The sequence below is a fragment of the Lampetra planeri genome, chromosome 7 (genome assembly GCF_965212315.1).
Source record: "Lampetra planeri chromosome 7, kcLamPlan1.2.h2, whole genome shotgun sequence".
NCBI lineage: Eukaryota > Metazoa > Chordata > Hyperoartia > Petromyzontiformes > Petromyzontidae > Lampetra > Lampetra planeri.
The window spans coordinates 5,556,489-5,573,896 of NC_136113.1; the positions used below are offsets into that span (position 1 = coordinate 5,556,489).

Genomic DNA, 17,408 nt, shown 5'->3' on the forward strand with positions numbered 1-17,408 from the left:
CCATCATCACCATCATCATACCAACCCAAACACAATCATCAGCAGCATCACCATCCTCCACAGCAGCACCATCTCACCATCATCATCATCATACTAACCCATCAGCAGCATCACCATCCTCTACAGCAGCTCCACCTTTCTAACCCAACCCAGGCAGTCTCTTCCTTCATGCGTCGGTTCAGATTTTGACGAATAGGCCGAATCGCTGTCACATCACTTGGGCGAGTTGCCCCCTGTGGTCATGGTGGTGATGGTGGTGGTGATGGAGACATTGGCGCGGAACATCCGACAACAACACGGCATGGACGTGGCGCATCACGACTCCCCACAGCAGTACCCAGGAGCTCCCGCGCCCCCCCCCTTGGCCCTTCTCCACCCTCCAGTAGATAGAACCTGGCGCACGACTGCGGCCAATCGCGTTTGTCGTTTCCCCCCCAACAGACCGCAGGTACGGGACTTGCGAGATCGACTGGATGAAGGCCACGTTCTCCACCATCTACAAGTCCTACATCATCTCCATCTTCATCTGCTGCTTCTTCCTGCCCATCTCCACCATGATGTTTGCCTACATCTCCATCATCAACACGGTCAAGTCGAGTCACGTGACGGCGCGCATGGGCGACGTGTCAGAGCGGCAGCGCAACATGGAGCGAGACATCACGAGGGTAGAGAGAGCCCACAACCCACATCATCGGCCTCATCAGCATCATTATCATCATCAGCCATGGGGTTATCCACTGCTGTATGAGCGCCTCCCCCAACCCCCTCCACTGCTGTGGACATCCCTCCAGGCCCAGTGCTGCTCACATTAATTCCACTCCTGCTTGAGTCGAACACATGGCTCCATCTTCACGGTGGGCGAACTTCTGGGATGATCTCACCTTCTGCTGCCATTCCGTCCGTCGGCCACAATGCAGTCTGGTGACGCGTCCTTCCACAGGCAAAGATCCCCCGTGTAGCCTTAACAGACTCTTGGGGCAAGTGCTGTTAGCGAGCACCTATGAAGGCCCTGCAAGGCACACGAGGGGATGGTTTGGCCAGCACCACGCCCGGCCGCCTTTGTCTCCCTAGTGGGCGGTGTTCACTACACACTGCACCGTGTGCTAATTTGAGTCTGCGTCGACCTAAGGGTGGCCCAGAACCAGTTCACATAATCTTTACTGGTGTTGGCCGTGAGCTGGAATCGAACTCGAGTCGCCGGGCTCGCACGCCAGCTTGTATACACCCCCCATATCGTGGGTCGACAATCTGCGCCTCTTTAAAGGGACCGCTTCGTGACGTCACTTATTTAGGACCACGTGCCTGCTATCCACATCCCATCGCGGCTCTTGGGCGTTGAAGTTTTTTTTTTTACAAAATTCGAACGAAAAATGCCTCTTCTTGTTATTTTGATTGCCGAACCATGCCCTGTACTATGCATATACCCAACACATTCCTGCGGAGGGAGCTGGTAGGAACGTTGGGTTGCTCGGTCAATTTCCAGGGTCAACGGCGGCGTGGTGTATTCCGCAAATATGCCCGACTGTGAGGGCGGGCACAAGCCGGCGAGAGTAGGTTAGACGTTGAGTTTTATAAGGGCACCACGGGGTGACCAACCCCTCCCCACCCAGCCCCACCCCTCCCACCCCCCACCCAGTCCCACCCAGCCCCTCCTCACCCTCCCCACCCAGCCCCTCCCCACCCTCCCCACCCAGCCCCTCCCTCCCTACCCAGCCCATCCCTGCACTGCGGACGGACGGACGGACACAATAATCCCCTGTGGGCTGGTGTAACCAGGAGGTTCCTACCAGTATAAGTATACGTGCGTGTACATGCATATGGATCTACACATTCACATTCGTATATATATGGATATACAGGCACACACACACACACCACACAAAAAACGGGATTTACAACGAACGTAATCAAGTGTTTAATATGCAGTTTTGTTGAAGAGTAAACGTTGGTTGGAGAGTCGATAAGGCGGGAAATGCCAATGGGATGCACACGCCGTCGAAAACCCCATAAACCTGTCGACTTCTTAACAGTAGCCCGAGCTTATTCAGACCTTATGGGTCACCCCGTGGCCCTTGTAAATCTCAACGTTCGTCCTACAAAGTCCCATCACAAGGGAGAAACACAAACAAATAGACAAAGCGTTTTTGTTGTTGACCGTATTGAAACGGCTGTACGGACCTGAAAACTCAATTTCCCTTGCACAAGAATGCGGGGTGAACCGTGTGGGTTGTGACAGCGATGGAAACCCCACATCTTGCCCGCCAACACATTTAGTCGAATGCGATTTAGGACGCGGCCCCAGTGCCGATGTTTACGCAGCCGACCAATAAGGCGCAGTCTGCCTCTACACTGCATTGTATACTACAGTGCTCATGATGGACTGTATGATACCTGCGGCGGGGACTGGAACGCACATCGCCGTGCTTGTAATTGCGCGCGCACCCGCACAGACACAGGTCCCCCGTGTAGCCTTTAAATGGACTGTTGGGGCAAGTGCCGTTAGCGAGTAGCACCAATGAAGGCCAGCACGGCACACGAGGGGGTGGGTGGCCAGCACCACGCCCGGCCGCCTTTGCCTCTCTCGTGGCGATGTTTACACATCGCACCAGGTCGGTAGTCATTTGAGGCTGAGTCGACCTAGGGGGGGGGGCCTAGGACCGGTTAACAGGAACTCGGGCCGCCGGGTTCGTAGTGCAGCGCGCTAATCACTGCGCCACCCACTCTCCACTCGTCCACACACGCACGCACTTTCAGACACAACAACCCTCTCACGCACTTTTCTCGTTTGCTCGCAATGCAATCACTGCCAACTCGCTTGCTGATGTAAAACAATGGTCTGGCAATGCTGCTGCTACTGCGTTTGCAGTGGTGCACAAACACAATGATCAACAACAACAACAACAACAAACTCAGCTGTCAATAACATTGCGTGGCCCGAAAAGGAAATACATATATAATCGGCGACGTTTCGGGCAATGGGTTCCTTCATAGCACATACACACAGAGGCCAGAGATATATAATGGATGATAATGTATCAGTGGATCTGAGAGAGACGAGTCGAGGGTAGTCCCACATTCGTAAACCCGCGAGTTCAAATCCCGGTCGTGTCTAAACTCGCCGTCCCTCCGCCAAGCTGACGCGCGAGTGGAGATCGAACTCCAACGTTGTGGAATTGTAAGACTTTGCATTTAAATGTCGGTGTCATTTCTCAACGTTTCTCCAAGTGCGCAATCAGCGTCATGGCAGGAGACCCAGCGGCTATCCTGCACTATCGCAATGAGAATAAAACGAGTTGTTAGAGAATGGTCCGCTGAAACAGACAACACAGAACTAGTTGTGGCGGTCCTTAAAGGACCCCCTTGTTATCCATACGCGTGGGGTGACGATTTACGACGCGTCCTGCTCCAAGAGAAAAGTTCTTAGCGGAGCAAATTTGCATTCGCCAGGAATGTAGCCGAGTTAAGTGCAAAACCAACTTAACTCGATAGACGTTTCGTGTGGTTATCGGTGACCAGGCTGAGAACATCAATTCACTTCACTCGAGAACCCGGATCAAGCAGCAATGGGGCCGGCTCTAACCCGGATTCGAACCTAGGCTCTCAACGGCTCCGACTCAATTCTGACCCATGAACCACGGTAGCTGCCACTTTGCTTGCTCAAATTGCCATCCCGTTCTGACCTGCCGTCGGTGGCATTTAATCGCAATCGCCTCCTCACCTCGTAGATCACGATCTGCCGAGTTGTCGCCACAACCTGGCATTGCTCGCGACCCGAGATCTTCACCTCCAAAGTCGCCACCCCATCCTGACCTCGGCGCTCACCTCCGTGCCGACCACCCCCCCCCCCCCCGCAGGTGTCCATTGTCATCTGCTGCGCCTTTATCCTGGCCTGGAGCCCGTACGCCGTCATCTCCATGTACTCCGCGTGCGGCCACCGCGTCCCGGCGCTCACGAGCCTCCTCGCGGCCCTCTTCGCGAAGTCGGCGAGCTTCTACAACCCCTTCATCTACTTCGGCATGAGCGGGAAGTTCCGCGCAGACGTGCGCGCCATGCTGCCGTGCCTGGCCACGAGCGCGAAGGCCCCGCGGGACGCGGTGCGCCTCAAGCGCTACCGGACGCACGCCGCTCCCGAGACGGCCTCGTACCGGGCGGCCGTGGCCCCTCGCGAGCAGCCCGCGCCCCGAGCCGCCGCGCCTCGCCCCGAGTCGCCCGCGCCAAGCACTGCCCGGGACCGCGACCCTGAACTTGACGGGCGCGAGTTTGACCCCGAGGGGCGGGCGTCGTCCCTCGCCGAGGCGGCGGCGGCGGCGGTGGTGGAGAGTCGTGACTCTGGCATCGCCTGCACTCGGGGCGAGAGGGGGGGCTCTCGCGGTGACGACGTGGAGGTCGGAGACGATGTGGAAGAGGAGGAGGAGGAGGTGAAGGAGGAGGAGGCGGTGGTGGTGGAGCTGTCGCACCAGCAACAGGTCGACGGAACGCGGTGGTCTCTGGTTCAGGAAGACGCGGGGTCAGAAGTGGCCTGTCATGGACCGATCCCCACTTCGTTCCTATAGCGCAGTTACCAGCAAGCGGAACCTCGATCCTGAACCCTGATAATAATAACACCCCCCCCCACCTCAATCCCCAACTCCCTCATTGTGTCACCCTCTCACCTCCTTCTTCACCAACTTCCATTGCACTCCCCCACCCCAGCCCTCCCGCGCGTAACCCCGAGAGAGAGAGAGAAAGGATGGATACACAGCGCGGTCGGACCGGGTGAAGAATGTCCGCGCACTGGCGACGCGACCGCTGCTGCTGCTGCTGTCCGCCACGTGTCGCGCCGTCTCTGCTGGTCGCGACCGGAGCGCGACGTCGCCTGACGAGGCGGTGGCTCGCGCGACGCGTCCACCTGTCGCGAGCGACCCCCTCCGAGTCGCGACACCCCCCCCCCACTACTCCCACCCTCTCACCCCATACGGACACGAGAATATAACTTATAACCCCCAGCCCCTCCCCTCGTCCTCACCCCCCCCCCCAACAAGCCTCACACTGTCCCCTCCTCTGTCCGTCCGCCTGTCCGCATGTCCCCCCCCACTCCCCCCCTCCCTCCCTCCCTCACTCCCCCCTCCCCCACTCCCCCCCTCCCCCACTTCCCCCCCCCCCGCACGCCTCGCTATGCAGCCCGCCCCGCACGCGCCACCGGGTTGGGCACGTGAGTGACACTCTTTGGCTCTTTCGGTAAAGTCACGTGGGTAGAAGAAATAATAGATCACGACGTTTCGATCGCCACACAAGCAATTGAAACGTCGTGATCTTTTATTATTATTATTTCTTCCACCTACGTGGCTTTTACCGAAAGAACCAAAGAGGATGGATCCCTGCAGTCAGGAAAAGCCTCAAATCAACACGTGAGTGATGATGAATATAGTCCGGCAGGGAGTCACGGGGAGAGAGAGCCGCAGTCAAGAGTGTCGGCGATGAGACACGGTGCGAGTCACGGGAAGGAGACACGGCAGGTGACTCGTGCGTTCGAGTCGCAACCGACAGTCGCGGGCTATTGATGTTGCCTTTGACCAGGAAGCGAACTCGGGTAGCCAGGTTCGTAGCGCCGTGCACCAGCGCTACACATGTATACAGCATCTTCTTGGTTCTTTCGGTAAAGTCACGTAGAAGGGAAGTAATAAAATAATAAAAATAAAACATAATAAAATAATTCTCACGACGTTTCGGCCACAACGCAAGCAGCCGTCCGAACCAAGAAGATGAATCCCTGCAGTCACGAAAGCTTTAAATCGAAATGTATACAGCAGGCAACGACCCCCCCCCCCCCCGTGTCGCTTCTCACAAGCTGTTGGGACGAGAGCTATAAGCGAGTACTGTTGAATTCCGTGAAGGCGCATAACGGAGCGGTGTGGCCAGCAACACCACCCCCGGCCCACCTTTATCTTCCCAATGCTCACTTATGTTTACACACCGCACCGGATACTGATCTAGGGCTGAACCGACTTAGCGAAGGCCCAGGACCGGTCATTGATGTTATCCGTGGCCGGGAATCGAACCCAGACGGCCGGCATACACGCGAACCACCACTCCCCACGCGGTCAAAGACTAAGAGACACACGCGTGTGTAATGTACACACACGCGCACGCACCGCACGTGCAGAAACTCGCACAGGCACCCTGCGTCTCACACGTGAAGCACGCGCTTTATCTCACCACGCGAGAGCGGACACGATTCTTGCATTCCCCGCGGAGACCGATGTGCACCCCAAAACGTATTCTATAGGAGATCGCTAATTATGTTGGCAGAGCGCTATGATGACGCGCTTGGCTGTCATATTTCGGTTGTTGAAGTGTCTGTTCCCCCGCCCCCCCCTCCCATAATGTCCGAAGCTTCGATCAAACTCGCGTAAAAAAAGATATCGCGGGCCACACAATTCGGCTGGTGTAGTAGCGGCAAGACAAGAGTTGTGTGTTAATTTGGGGGGAGCCGATAGTGCAGCGGTTAGCGCGCTGCGCTACGAACGCAGCGAACCGAGTTCTGATTCCCGCTCACGGCCACCAACAGCAGTGACGATTTTCTGAACAGGTTCTGGGCCTCCCCTAAGTCTACTCAGCCTCAAATGAGTACCTGGTGCGATGTGTAAGCATCGCCACTGGTGCTGGCCACCCACCCCCTCGTGTGCCGTGCCGGCCTTCACAGGTGCTCGCTGAAAGCACTTGCCCCAACAGTCTGTTACAGGCTACACGGGGGTGGGATCTTTGTCTTTGTCGACTTGGGTTGCGTGTCTACGCTGGGAGTCTCGTCGCATCTGTTGCAAACTTCGCGATGCTATCGCCAGTGCCCACACGCCGGGAGAACGACGGCAAAATCACTCTGGCTGGAGCCCGGAGTATCAACGTGCCCGGAGAACTATCACTGCAGTGCAGCGCCTGGCAGTGCCGGATTAAGCGAGTGCCGGGCCTACAAGCATATGTTATAAAGGGGCACTAAATAAAATAAAAAAACACGTAAATTTTAAAACACAAATTTAGAACTTGCATGGTAAAGTAATTGTATTTCTTTATTTGCTATACAATCAGATAATACGACAAACCGCTAACCTTAAACACCCATTCGTTCATAAAAGTTGTATAGTACTATAGTAATCGAGCAAGTGCAGAATCACTGAACCGGAATTGATAGCTTTGGAAGCATTTAGCGCGGGGCCCTTGAAAGTTGCGGGGCTCGTAGCTGCTGCATATGCAGTAGCTTCTTTTGCTCCTGGGATAATCCGGCAACTGGTGACTAGAGCTGTCACACCACCTGCGTGACAGCAGCAGCAGCCCCAGCGGCCTCTGGCTAAACACAGGGGGGGGGGGGGGGGCTCAACGGATGCGTGCCACGCCTCGCGCCTCCACCACTCGGTGTGCTTGATGTGCGTTCGTTCACTCGGTGAAACTGCTCACCGGGAAGAACTACATGCCATTCGGGGATGGAAAATACGAATTCGGATTCCTTACTAATCAAAGTTGACATGTAACAGCAATGTGAGGTCGTTGTGCTAAGGGTGGAGCGGTGGCGCAGTGATTGACGCACTGCGCTTTGAACCCGGCCGTCTTAGTTCGAGTCCGGGCCCTTCCCTCCGCCGCACCTTCCGTCGCGATTCGATTAATTGCAACGATTGGAAATCGCGATTGCGTTCAATAATCGATAATGCTGTGTGCATTTGTGTGTTTACATTCGACATGAAGTTTGCACTTCGCCTGTGCTGTCCTGCTTAGTCTGCTTTGTCTCCAATCCCCGTCTCGTTTGTTCCGTCGCCTTCATTCCGACCGTCACCGATCGCGAATCACCAGCTCCAACTCGCGCTATCCCACGCATGTATCGTCGTGAGCCTTTGAATCGTTTCGAATCGATAAATGAGTACGTGCCCACTCGCCCTCTGCAAGCCGCGTTAGGTGAGCCGAGTGGTCGAGTGGCTGGCGAGTGTCGGGTGAAGAACGAGTCTGCGAGCGTCCCTCTAACCCTGTCCGTGGGATGGGCTGCCCTCTCGCGAAACAATGAGTCATACAACAAGAGGTGGAGCGGTGGGACGTTGGTTAGCGAGCTGCACTTTGGTGATCAAGGCGAGCCGAGCTGGATTCCCAGTCACGGCTAACATCAGTGGCAAACGTGATATCGGACGCGATCCTGCCAAACGTCTTCACCGCCCAGTACTCACCAGCGTGGTTGAGTTTGGTGGAAATGAATATCCCGTGCAAACCACGACGCGGGGAGGTCTTAATCCAGCAGTGGATTGAGAAAGGTCTGTCAATGATTGTTGTTATCATAACAATGCCCCTAATATCGAGGAATCTGGCTCGGTGGCGCCACTAGTTGTGAACTCAAATGCTGGTCAGGGGTTGAGTGACTCAGCCCAGAATTCGTCCAAGGTTTTTTCTCTAAAACGAGGCCTCGGGGGCAGATCGGCTGCGGCTGTCCCCGTGGATGAGACTCGCCCGCTGGTGGACTGAGATCTGGGCTGCAGGGAGCTCTTTGCTGGCGACGCGTCGCTTGCGAACCCTGACACCTTCACCCAAGTCGGGGGCTGCGATCGCAACAACAGTCGCGCCGAGTGAAAAGCGAGAGAAGCGAGAGTTGAGTCGGGTTACGGGCCACGGCGATGTATAGCAGCTCCCGCTCTCTCGCTCTCGCGCAAGGCGCGCGCGCGCGGGTTGCGGTGTGTTGTACTCACGGAGCCGATGGCCTTGACTTACGAGCAGCTAAGAGCCCATTGAGAACCACGCAGTAGTTTCTCTTTTGTAAGGCGGAGGAGACCTTGGGGTTTAAACAAAGACCGCACTGCACAGCTGTTGTTCTAGTCTTGCCTTTGGCGATGTGTTCAGGAGTTGAATGCCAGGACGAGAGGGCTTCAGCAGAGAGAGAGAGAAGGTTTTGTCGTTTTGCTATTCTTTCTCCTCCGTTGAAGGAGCGCAGACTACAGCGGTGTGCGATCTTGTCCGTCGTAGACTTGTCGAGATACGTTGGGGGCGGTGGTGGCCTTGTCGAGTGCTGGTGATGGCGGTGGTGTCGCGTTCGCCGCGTGTGTTGCCAGGTTTCGCGGTTCGCATCCGGCAGGCCACGCTGGCTACTACTGCCACAAATTATGCAACGAGTTAATCGTGGGAGGGGGTGGCGGGGGGGTGGGGGGCGTTGAAGACCCCTTGGCGTCATTACAAACGAGTCGGCCGTTGTGCAGCGTCGGTGTCATGGAATGAATGAATGAATTGAATGGTCCAAATTTGAAAACTTACTCGCGAATGACTCCGTGGGGGATCCAACAAAGCAACGTCGCATCCCCCCGCCCCCCCCCCCCGCTATTAAACTGCCGTAGGCTCCGTCTGTGAAACGTTGCGCCTTGCGCTATAACACTGCACACTAATGGTGTGAATACCAAGTGTACTGCATTCATTTTTTGTATTGTGTTACAGACATATTAAGTTAAGTTTGTTATCTTTGAACAGGTAAGAGCCAATTTGGACCAGGGGGTTCTCTTCCCAAGAGGCGGCCTGAATTTCACCAAGTATCGTCCAGTGACTGTGCAACTAAACGAATAGCGTGAGCGGCGTACACAGGGCAAGGTATATGATCCTCATTCATGAGCCGCAGGTAAGAGCTCATTGGGGTCTCTGTTGTCAGGAAGACCACCTCGGATAGCACAAGAACGACTCAGCCGCGCACACTTACATATACAATCTTAATTTTGGAGCTTTCGTGACTGCAGGAATTAAACGTCGTATGCTATTATTTAATTTATTATTTTATCTTTATACGTGACTTTACCGAAAGAACCAAAGAATACTTACATATACACCTATAGATTCGCACAGAGACGCATCGCCTAATGCACACTTACACGGATATATCTATATATGAACTGACATCGAATTGCATAGCGTTCCGTTAACATAGTGACCTATCGACGCGCGTGGACAGGTGACATTTATACGTGAGCCAAACAACTCAACACGTCCGTCAATAACACCGTGGCTTTAAAGGGAAAACGATATTTAATCGGAGACGTTTGGGACCGGTGGCTCCTCTTCCTCGCACGTTATATATGAGCCGGGGAGCACGGAGGGTTGTCTCCTTTCGAGGGAGACCTCAGAATCAGAATGTTTATTTACGCTGGAGGAATCCGATGAGTTGTGAAGCTATTTTTCAACAGATGCCCCGGGTTGAGACGAAGTCGCCTACAGCGAAACAAAGCGCAGACTTCATAACCCGTGCATTTCGCGTGTAAGTTCACCGAAGCAGCAACCTGATAACTGACGGACTTACGTGGATTCCCACGGACTTATTTAGAGATCAAGAGACCCAGTGGGAGACCCAAAGGATCATGCAGAAATCCATTAAGTGACGTAGATAACCATCGCGGCTGATGACGATGATAATGACGATCCTTATCGAGGGTGGAAAGAGGCACACGAGGATGCGGCGTCACCAGCAGCGCGCCCGACCGCCTTTATTCCCCAAAGTATCATATTCCTTTAGGAGAGGACCAGACCTGGGGCAGATATCACTTGCTACTGATGATAGCCATGGTTGGGGAATCGAACATATGTTGTCCTAATTCGTAGCGAGGTGCGCTAATCAGTGCGCAACCACCCTTACCAAACACGTAGAGAAACGCAGACGCGAACATATAAACAAAGACAAAGATCACCCGTATAGCCTCAGACTGTTGGGGCAAGTGTTGTTATCGAGCACCTTTGAAGGCCGGAATGGCACACAAGGGGGTGGGTGGTCAACGCCACGCCCGGCCGCCTTTGTCTCCCCAGTGGCGATGTTTACACACAGCACCGGGTACTCATTTGAGGCTGAGTCGACCTAGGGGAGGCCCAGGACCGGTTCAGATAATCGTCACCGATGTTGGCCGTGAGCGGGAATCCAACCCGGGTCACCAGGTTCATAGCGCAGCGCGCTAACCGCTACACTACCGCTCAGTGACACAGAGACAAAGACAAAGATCCCCCGTATAGCCTTAACAGACTGTAGGGGCAAGTGCTGTTAGCGAGCACCTATGAAGGCCGGAACGGTACACGAGGGGTGGGTGGCCAGCACCACGCACACACACATACACCATTGCACACACACACATACACCAATACACACACATACACCAATACACACACAGACACCAATACACACACAGACACCAATAACACACACAGGCACGCGCGCGCCCGCTCACTTTGAATGCCGCCGAGAAGGCTCTTGTAGGTTTCCGAGGCAGTCATAACAAGCGGCGTCACCCTATCTCAGCCGAGGAAGACGCGTAGATATTAAATAATAAATAGCGGCAGCGCAGATCCCGAGAGCAAGATACGGGGGGCTGGATCGCTCGCTCGCCTCGCTGGCGGCGGCGTCGGCGGCATTCCGAGAGGGGAGGCCGCTGTTCGATTTGCACGGCGATTTTTGACCCCCACCCCACCCCCCTCGTAACACGGCGTCACAAAAAGTCAGACCCCCCCCCCTTAAATATGACGTCACAAAGCTCTGCCCCCCCAGAAAATAAAACATGCTTCAAATGGCTTTAAACTATTGTCATTGTAGTGCGTTATTTAATGTGGCGCTGCACTCTGATGTTGTAGGAGAAAACATGTATTAAAAAGTATATTTAATTAAGTAGAACGTGTTGTCTATATTTATTTAAAGTTGCGCATTTTGATGTGACGTCACATTTCTCAACCCCCCCCCTCGTCACACATCGTCACAAATGTCTGACCCCCCCCCCCCAGGTGCGTGACGTCATTTATGGACGGCCCCTATCTAGTTGGCTGCGCAGGAGACCAGGGGGACCTGCAGACGTGCCGCCTGTTGGCGGAAACGTGGGGGGGGGGGCTGTTAGTGTTCGTTTGCGGTCAGCGTTTGGAATGAAACGCGGCCCGCTGTTTTTTTTGGCCGCTGTTTTCTGCCCGATTTTGACGACGCTAATTCGGTCAAAATATATTTGATCTTTCACCCGTCACCGCGGGACGATGCTGACGGGCCCTTAACGGTGCGTGGATCGCATTTACTCCGAGCTAAAGGTTCGTTGGTCATTCGTTCACTCGTGGTCGACGCGACTCCGAGCTGGGGAAAAGCTGCGTCCGAACTGCCGTGTTAAACAACGTTTGTGTATTAAAAAAACAACAACACCAAAAGTCTATTGGAGACGATACGGGGGATGTTTGTTTTTGTTGTACGTCAAGGAGCATAAACCACCATCACGCGAACTCCCGTCATCCTCACAGCGGCTTTTGGCTGCGAGCCATCGAACAAAGGTGGCGGTCACTGCATCAGATGCGCTTCCACGGCCGTCTGGAACGCTCTTCCGATATTAGGAAGCCACTGGAGCTATGCACTTTTAAATCATCATCTCGATTGAAAATTCATTTCTTTAGAACTGCTATTTGTGTTTAGCTTGGTGTCCTACCCCCGCACCTCCGATTAGCACGGTTGGTTCCGTACGGTGCGAAAGAAGTCCAACGTACACACTGCGTGTGCTTGCAAGTATTTGTGAAGCACTACGTTTGACTTTCAAGGGACATTCATTCTCACGGCAAGACAGAGTCGCGCGGCTTTAGAGACCCCCAACAGCTGGGCAATATCAAACGTGAACACATCCCTCAATGGCTCTGCCCTAAACTCTACTGTGACACGTACATATATATACACACGCAGGAATAAACCTGATTTACGTCTCCCCCTTTTACGTCGTTTCGCACATACGTCGTCGCCTTATGAATACCACGACCTGATTTTCGTCGCCTCAAACTCACACCTACGTCGCTGACCGCGTCGTCCGTCCTTTCTCGTTATACGTCGCCCCTGTAAATCGCTTTGATTGACGTCGGTTCGATACTCGTCGTCGCAACTCTGAGGAACGCATCCCCGACGTAAATCGGGGTATTACTCTACCGTGTGTATATAAAGAGAGATATGTTTACATCTCATTGGTGACGGATCGGACGAGTTCCCTTTCGTCGTATTCACAGCACGCGGTGTTACTTGACGGATGCGTTCGAGGCTTCCGCTGTTTGGGCGCCGCCACTGTCGCCAGCCACAGCAGCGCCACGATCACGTTCAACAGCAGGGCAATGAGCTCAGTTCAAACAAGCGTCGTGCATTGCGTCGTCGCTGAGGCTTCGTTAGCGTCAACGGGCCCATCATTCCGTGCCGTGCACCAACGACAAATGTCGTTACTCTTTGGTTCTTTCGGTAAAGTCACGGAGGTAGAAAAATAAAGCGAGAAATAATAGATCACGACGTTTCGATGGCAACACAAGCGGTCGTCCTCAGGCGGAAAAAAATATGTTTTTTATATTTTAATTTTTTTAATATTTTTCCAATAGTTCTGCTGCTGGATTATTTTTACCGCCTGAGGACGACCACTTGTGTTGCGATCGAAACGTCGTGATGATTTATTTTTGTTTCATTTTTCTACCTACGTGACTTTACCGAAAGAACCAAAGGGTATGTATTCCTGCAGTCACGAAAGCTTCAAATCAAGATTCAAATCAAGATTGGACAAATGTCTTATCAGTCCGAGTGCACTACTTCGACTCCCGGGTCACGGGCGAAACGTCGTCTGTGGCGACTCATATTTAAAACCTCTCTCTACAAACCCGCGCTGACCAGCGTGGTGAAGTATTTGTCAAATGATTGTATTATATATTTCTAAATATACAGTGTATGTGTATATATATATCACTACAAAGCAACTAAAAGCACGTGTGACCCTCATCCAGCCGTGGATGGAGAATGTCTGTTTTCTATTACACAAATCAAGAGGCGATAGAAGCTGTCACGTGAACAGAGGCGACCTTCACCCCAAATCACCCCCCACCACCCTCCCTCCACATTCTCCACCCCCTCCACCTTGTCGGTCACTACTCTCACCTGTTCGCATAGGTGTGCCACCGCGCGCAACAGGCGTGTACAGGTGTATTGCATTCAGAGTCTCGGAGTAGTGGAGGAAGATACGTTGTGGATACTCGGGGACTGGCGATGGCCATTCCTTGCTTCTCAACCACCACAACCACCACCACCACCACCACCACCACAACCACCACAACCACCACCACCACAACCACCACAACCACCACCACCACAACCACCACAACCACCACAACCACCACCACCACCACCACCACAACCACCACAACCACCACCACCACAACCACCACAACCACCACCACCACAACCACCACAACCACCACCACCACAACCACCACAACCACCACCACCACCACAACCACCACAACCACCACCACAACCACCACCACAACCACCACAACCACCACCACCACCACAACCACCACAACCACCACAACCACCACCACCACAACCACCACAACCACCACCACAACCACCACCACAACCACCACAACCACCACCACAACCACCACAACCACCACCACCACAACCACCACCACAACCACCACAACCACCACCACAACCACCACAACCACCACCACAACCACCACCACAACCACCACAACCACCACCACCACAACCACCACCGCCGCCGCCACACCCACGTGCAGCCTCTCCATATTTGCCAGTCTCTCGTTACTCTAATAGTGCGTTGTCTTTGTGCTGTTCGCCTGTTGGCGTCCTCTGGTCTAACACCGTTTTGAGACTCGGCTCCAAAGAATGCTGTCTCTGGTGTGGACCAATCAGTTTCAAAGACAACGCATATATTATCAGAGTATGTTTTTGTTTGCATTCTGACCACAAGTATTGTGGATGACGCAGACATGATTCCTTGTAAAAAGGTTTCAGTTTGGTGTTTTAACATCTTAACACAGCTGTTTTTGTTGCCAGCAAAAAGGGTAAAACCTATTCTCATATTTCGCCAGTCTTCTCCGATCAAATACAATCGATGGTACTGGCACGTAAGATCGGAAGCATGTACATCTGTTGCACTTCTTTCGCACCGTACGTAGCCAACCGTTGCTTATCGCAGCTGCCGGGTGGGAGTGTTGATTCAATCGGAGTCGGAATCTTGATTGAGACCCGAGGAGAAATCCGATGAGCTATGCAGCTCGTTTTCACAGATGTCGAAACCGGTCCAGGGTTCTGCTTGTCCTGGAGTCAATGGACCTACTACAGTGACCCACTGTGCTCTGTGCTCCTGCAACGGAAGAGGAGGAACAGCGAAGCGACGCGATCTCCCTCCTCAAGCCCGCTCGTCGTGGCCAGAAGATCTCGACATTGACATTTAGTTCCTGGACACATTTATGCCACGGAGGGTTTTCTGTGTTTAGTTTGTTGTCCTTCCACAGCACCTCCGATGAGCACGGTTGGCTACGTACGGTGCGAAAGAAGTTCACCATACATGCACCCCAACTTAATCCTACTTACTCTCCCCTTACTCTACACTCACCGCATCCTCACTACTCCCTCACCCCACACTCACCCACCCTGACCCTAGCTTTACCGCACACTCACCAAAATCCTCACGCACATACACACCCCATACAATCGCTCCGCTCCACGCTCACCTCGCACTCATCACACATTCACCCAACCCAGAAGGCCGTACGGATGACGGGTTGTATAAGACACTGGTATTTGCTTAACGTGGAGAGACGCATATGCATGAAGGAGACAGTGTCTGCTTTTTCACGTTCTTAATACTCTCCACAATGAAGCTAATCACGAGCTTGAGTTACGAAATACAAATTAGGTCGTTGCACGCTCCATAGGTAAATCACGCGTCCAATGTGTCTGAAGAAGAGAGAGGGGGGGGGGTGATTCAAATTGAGATCGCGCTCTTGAACGTGCACACGTCTCCCCGTACCTGCGTGTGTCTCCCACGCGGTGGGGAGCGGTGGTGGAGCGGTTAGCAAACTCGGCGACACGAGTTCGATTCCCGCTCACGGCCAACTCCAGTCAAAGATTATTTGAACCGGTCCAGATCCTAGGCCTCTCCAAGATCGACTCAGCCTCAAATGAGTACCCTGGCGTGGTGTGTAAACATCGCCACTGGGGAGACAAAGGCGGTCGGGCGTGGTGTTGGCCACCCCACCCGCTCGTGTGCCGTGCCGGCCTTCATAGGTGCTCGCTAACGGCACTTGCCCCCAAAAGTCTACATAGACCGCGTTCTTCATTTGCGTCTGCGCTCTTCACGGCACGCGCGATGCAGCGTGCAATGGCTTCATTTGTTGTTGAAAGTACATTTAGTTGTAAAACATGGCACTTGCGGGGGCAGGGGTTGGGGTAGAAACACGGAGTGATGGAAAGGATTAAATACGGAGTGACGGTGTAATGGGGGGGGGGTGGATTGATAGGATGGATCTACGGGTAGGGATGAAAGAGATTGAGGCAGAACGGGGGGGGGGTAGCTGTTATAAGACAGGAGGGGGAGGAGAGGGGGGGAGAGGATTGGGAGGAGCGCTGCCACAGGTACGGCTATTTGTTATTTGCATGCGGGGCGTGGTAGAGGCGGGCGAAGACAGCGGCTGCAGCAGCAGCGGCAACAGCAGCAGCAGCCGCTCCTCTCGTGCCTGGCTGGAGCGCGCCACGCACGGCTCCCAGGCACACACCGCTCGCTCTCTCGCGCGCGCGCGCCACCGGAGGGGAGCCGCCGCTGGAGTTGTGAACCACGCCGGGCACTGACTGAAGGAAGTGTGGAGGGGGGTGCCTGTGAAGGCGCGCGATCGTCTCGGGGTGGTGGTGGTGGTGGGGGGGGGATCTTCGTCCGCGCTCCATCTCCCAGCGTGTGGTTTGGCGTGGCGGGCTCCGGGCAAGGCGTAGAGAAGGAAGGCGGTCGGCGAGACGAGAGGAGACTGCGTGACATTCGAGTGGAGCGAGCAGCAGGTGAGCGAGGGGACCCGATCGGGATCACCCGGTAACCCACCCCCACCCTCCCCTATGCATCGTTCGACCCTGCCGGAGATCAAACGGCGAGCCGCAGGAAATCGGCGGCTATTGTTCTGGCGCGGCTGCTGCGAGAGTCGAAGTCCCCACGGGAGATGCCATCGCTAGATTCCCCTTCGCTTGTGATTGTGGAATGTCACTGCGATCGCAGATTAGCGATCTGAGTCGGATCAACGCGGTGTGCGCTCGGTGCGGTTGCGCGACAGGCAGGCGCGAGCCGTGTGTGCGCGCGCGTTCCACTGTTCGTCTGATTCTGTCCATGCCTCCTTATTCCCTCCGAATCGCTCTCAAACTGTCTCTCTCTCGAGCCAGCTCTAGCAAAAGGCTCTGATTTCATCGCGGACACGACGGAGCCCCCGTGGATTTCTATGCGCTCTCCTCCCCTCTGGCGGACGCAAAGCGACACAAGCACTACTCACTCGGTCACTCATCCAACCCTCTCTCTCTTCCTCCTACCGAGAGAGCGAGAGAGAGAGAGGCGGAGAGGGAGCAGAATTTATTGACGCCTGGCAATAGGGGAGCTTATTAGCAGTTTGCG

The 17,408-nt window shown here is 54.3% G+C and overlaps 2 protein-coding genes across 9 annotated transcripts in view; both read left to right on the forward strand.

Moving 5' to 3' along the window:
• Nucleotides 1–17,408, forward strand: part of LOC144720144 (visual pigment-like receptor peropsin) — a 48,335-nt gene that overhangs the window by 16,750 nt on the left and 14,177 nt on the right. The window contains exons 5-6 of the mRNA XM_078596651.1: nt 442–665; nt 3,855–4,418. Coding sequence (XP_078452777.1) covers nt 442–665; nt 3,855–4,418 — 788 coding nt within the window. The remainder of the gene's footprint in view (nt 1–441; nt 666–3,854; nt 4,419–17,408) is intronic.
• VIT (vitrin) overlaps nt 16,443–17,408 on the forward strand; it is a 49,099-nt gene continuing 48,133 nt past the window's right edge. For all 8 annotated transcript variants that reach the window (XM_078596081.1, XM_078596084.1, XM_078596083.1 and 5 more), the window contains exon 1: nt 16,443–16,810. The gene's annotated coding sequence lies outside the window, so the exon portion shown is untranslated. The remainder of the gene's footprint in view (nt 16,811–17,408) is intronic.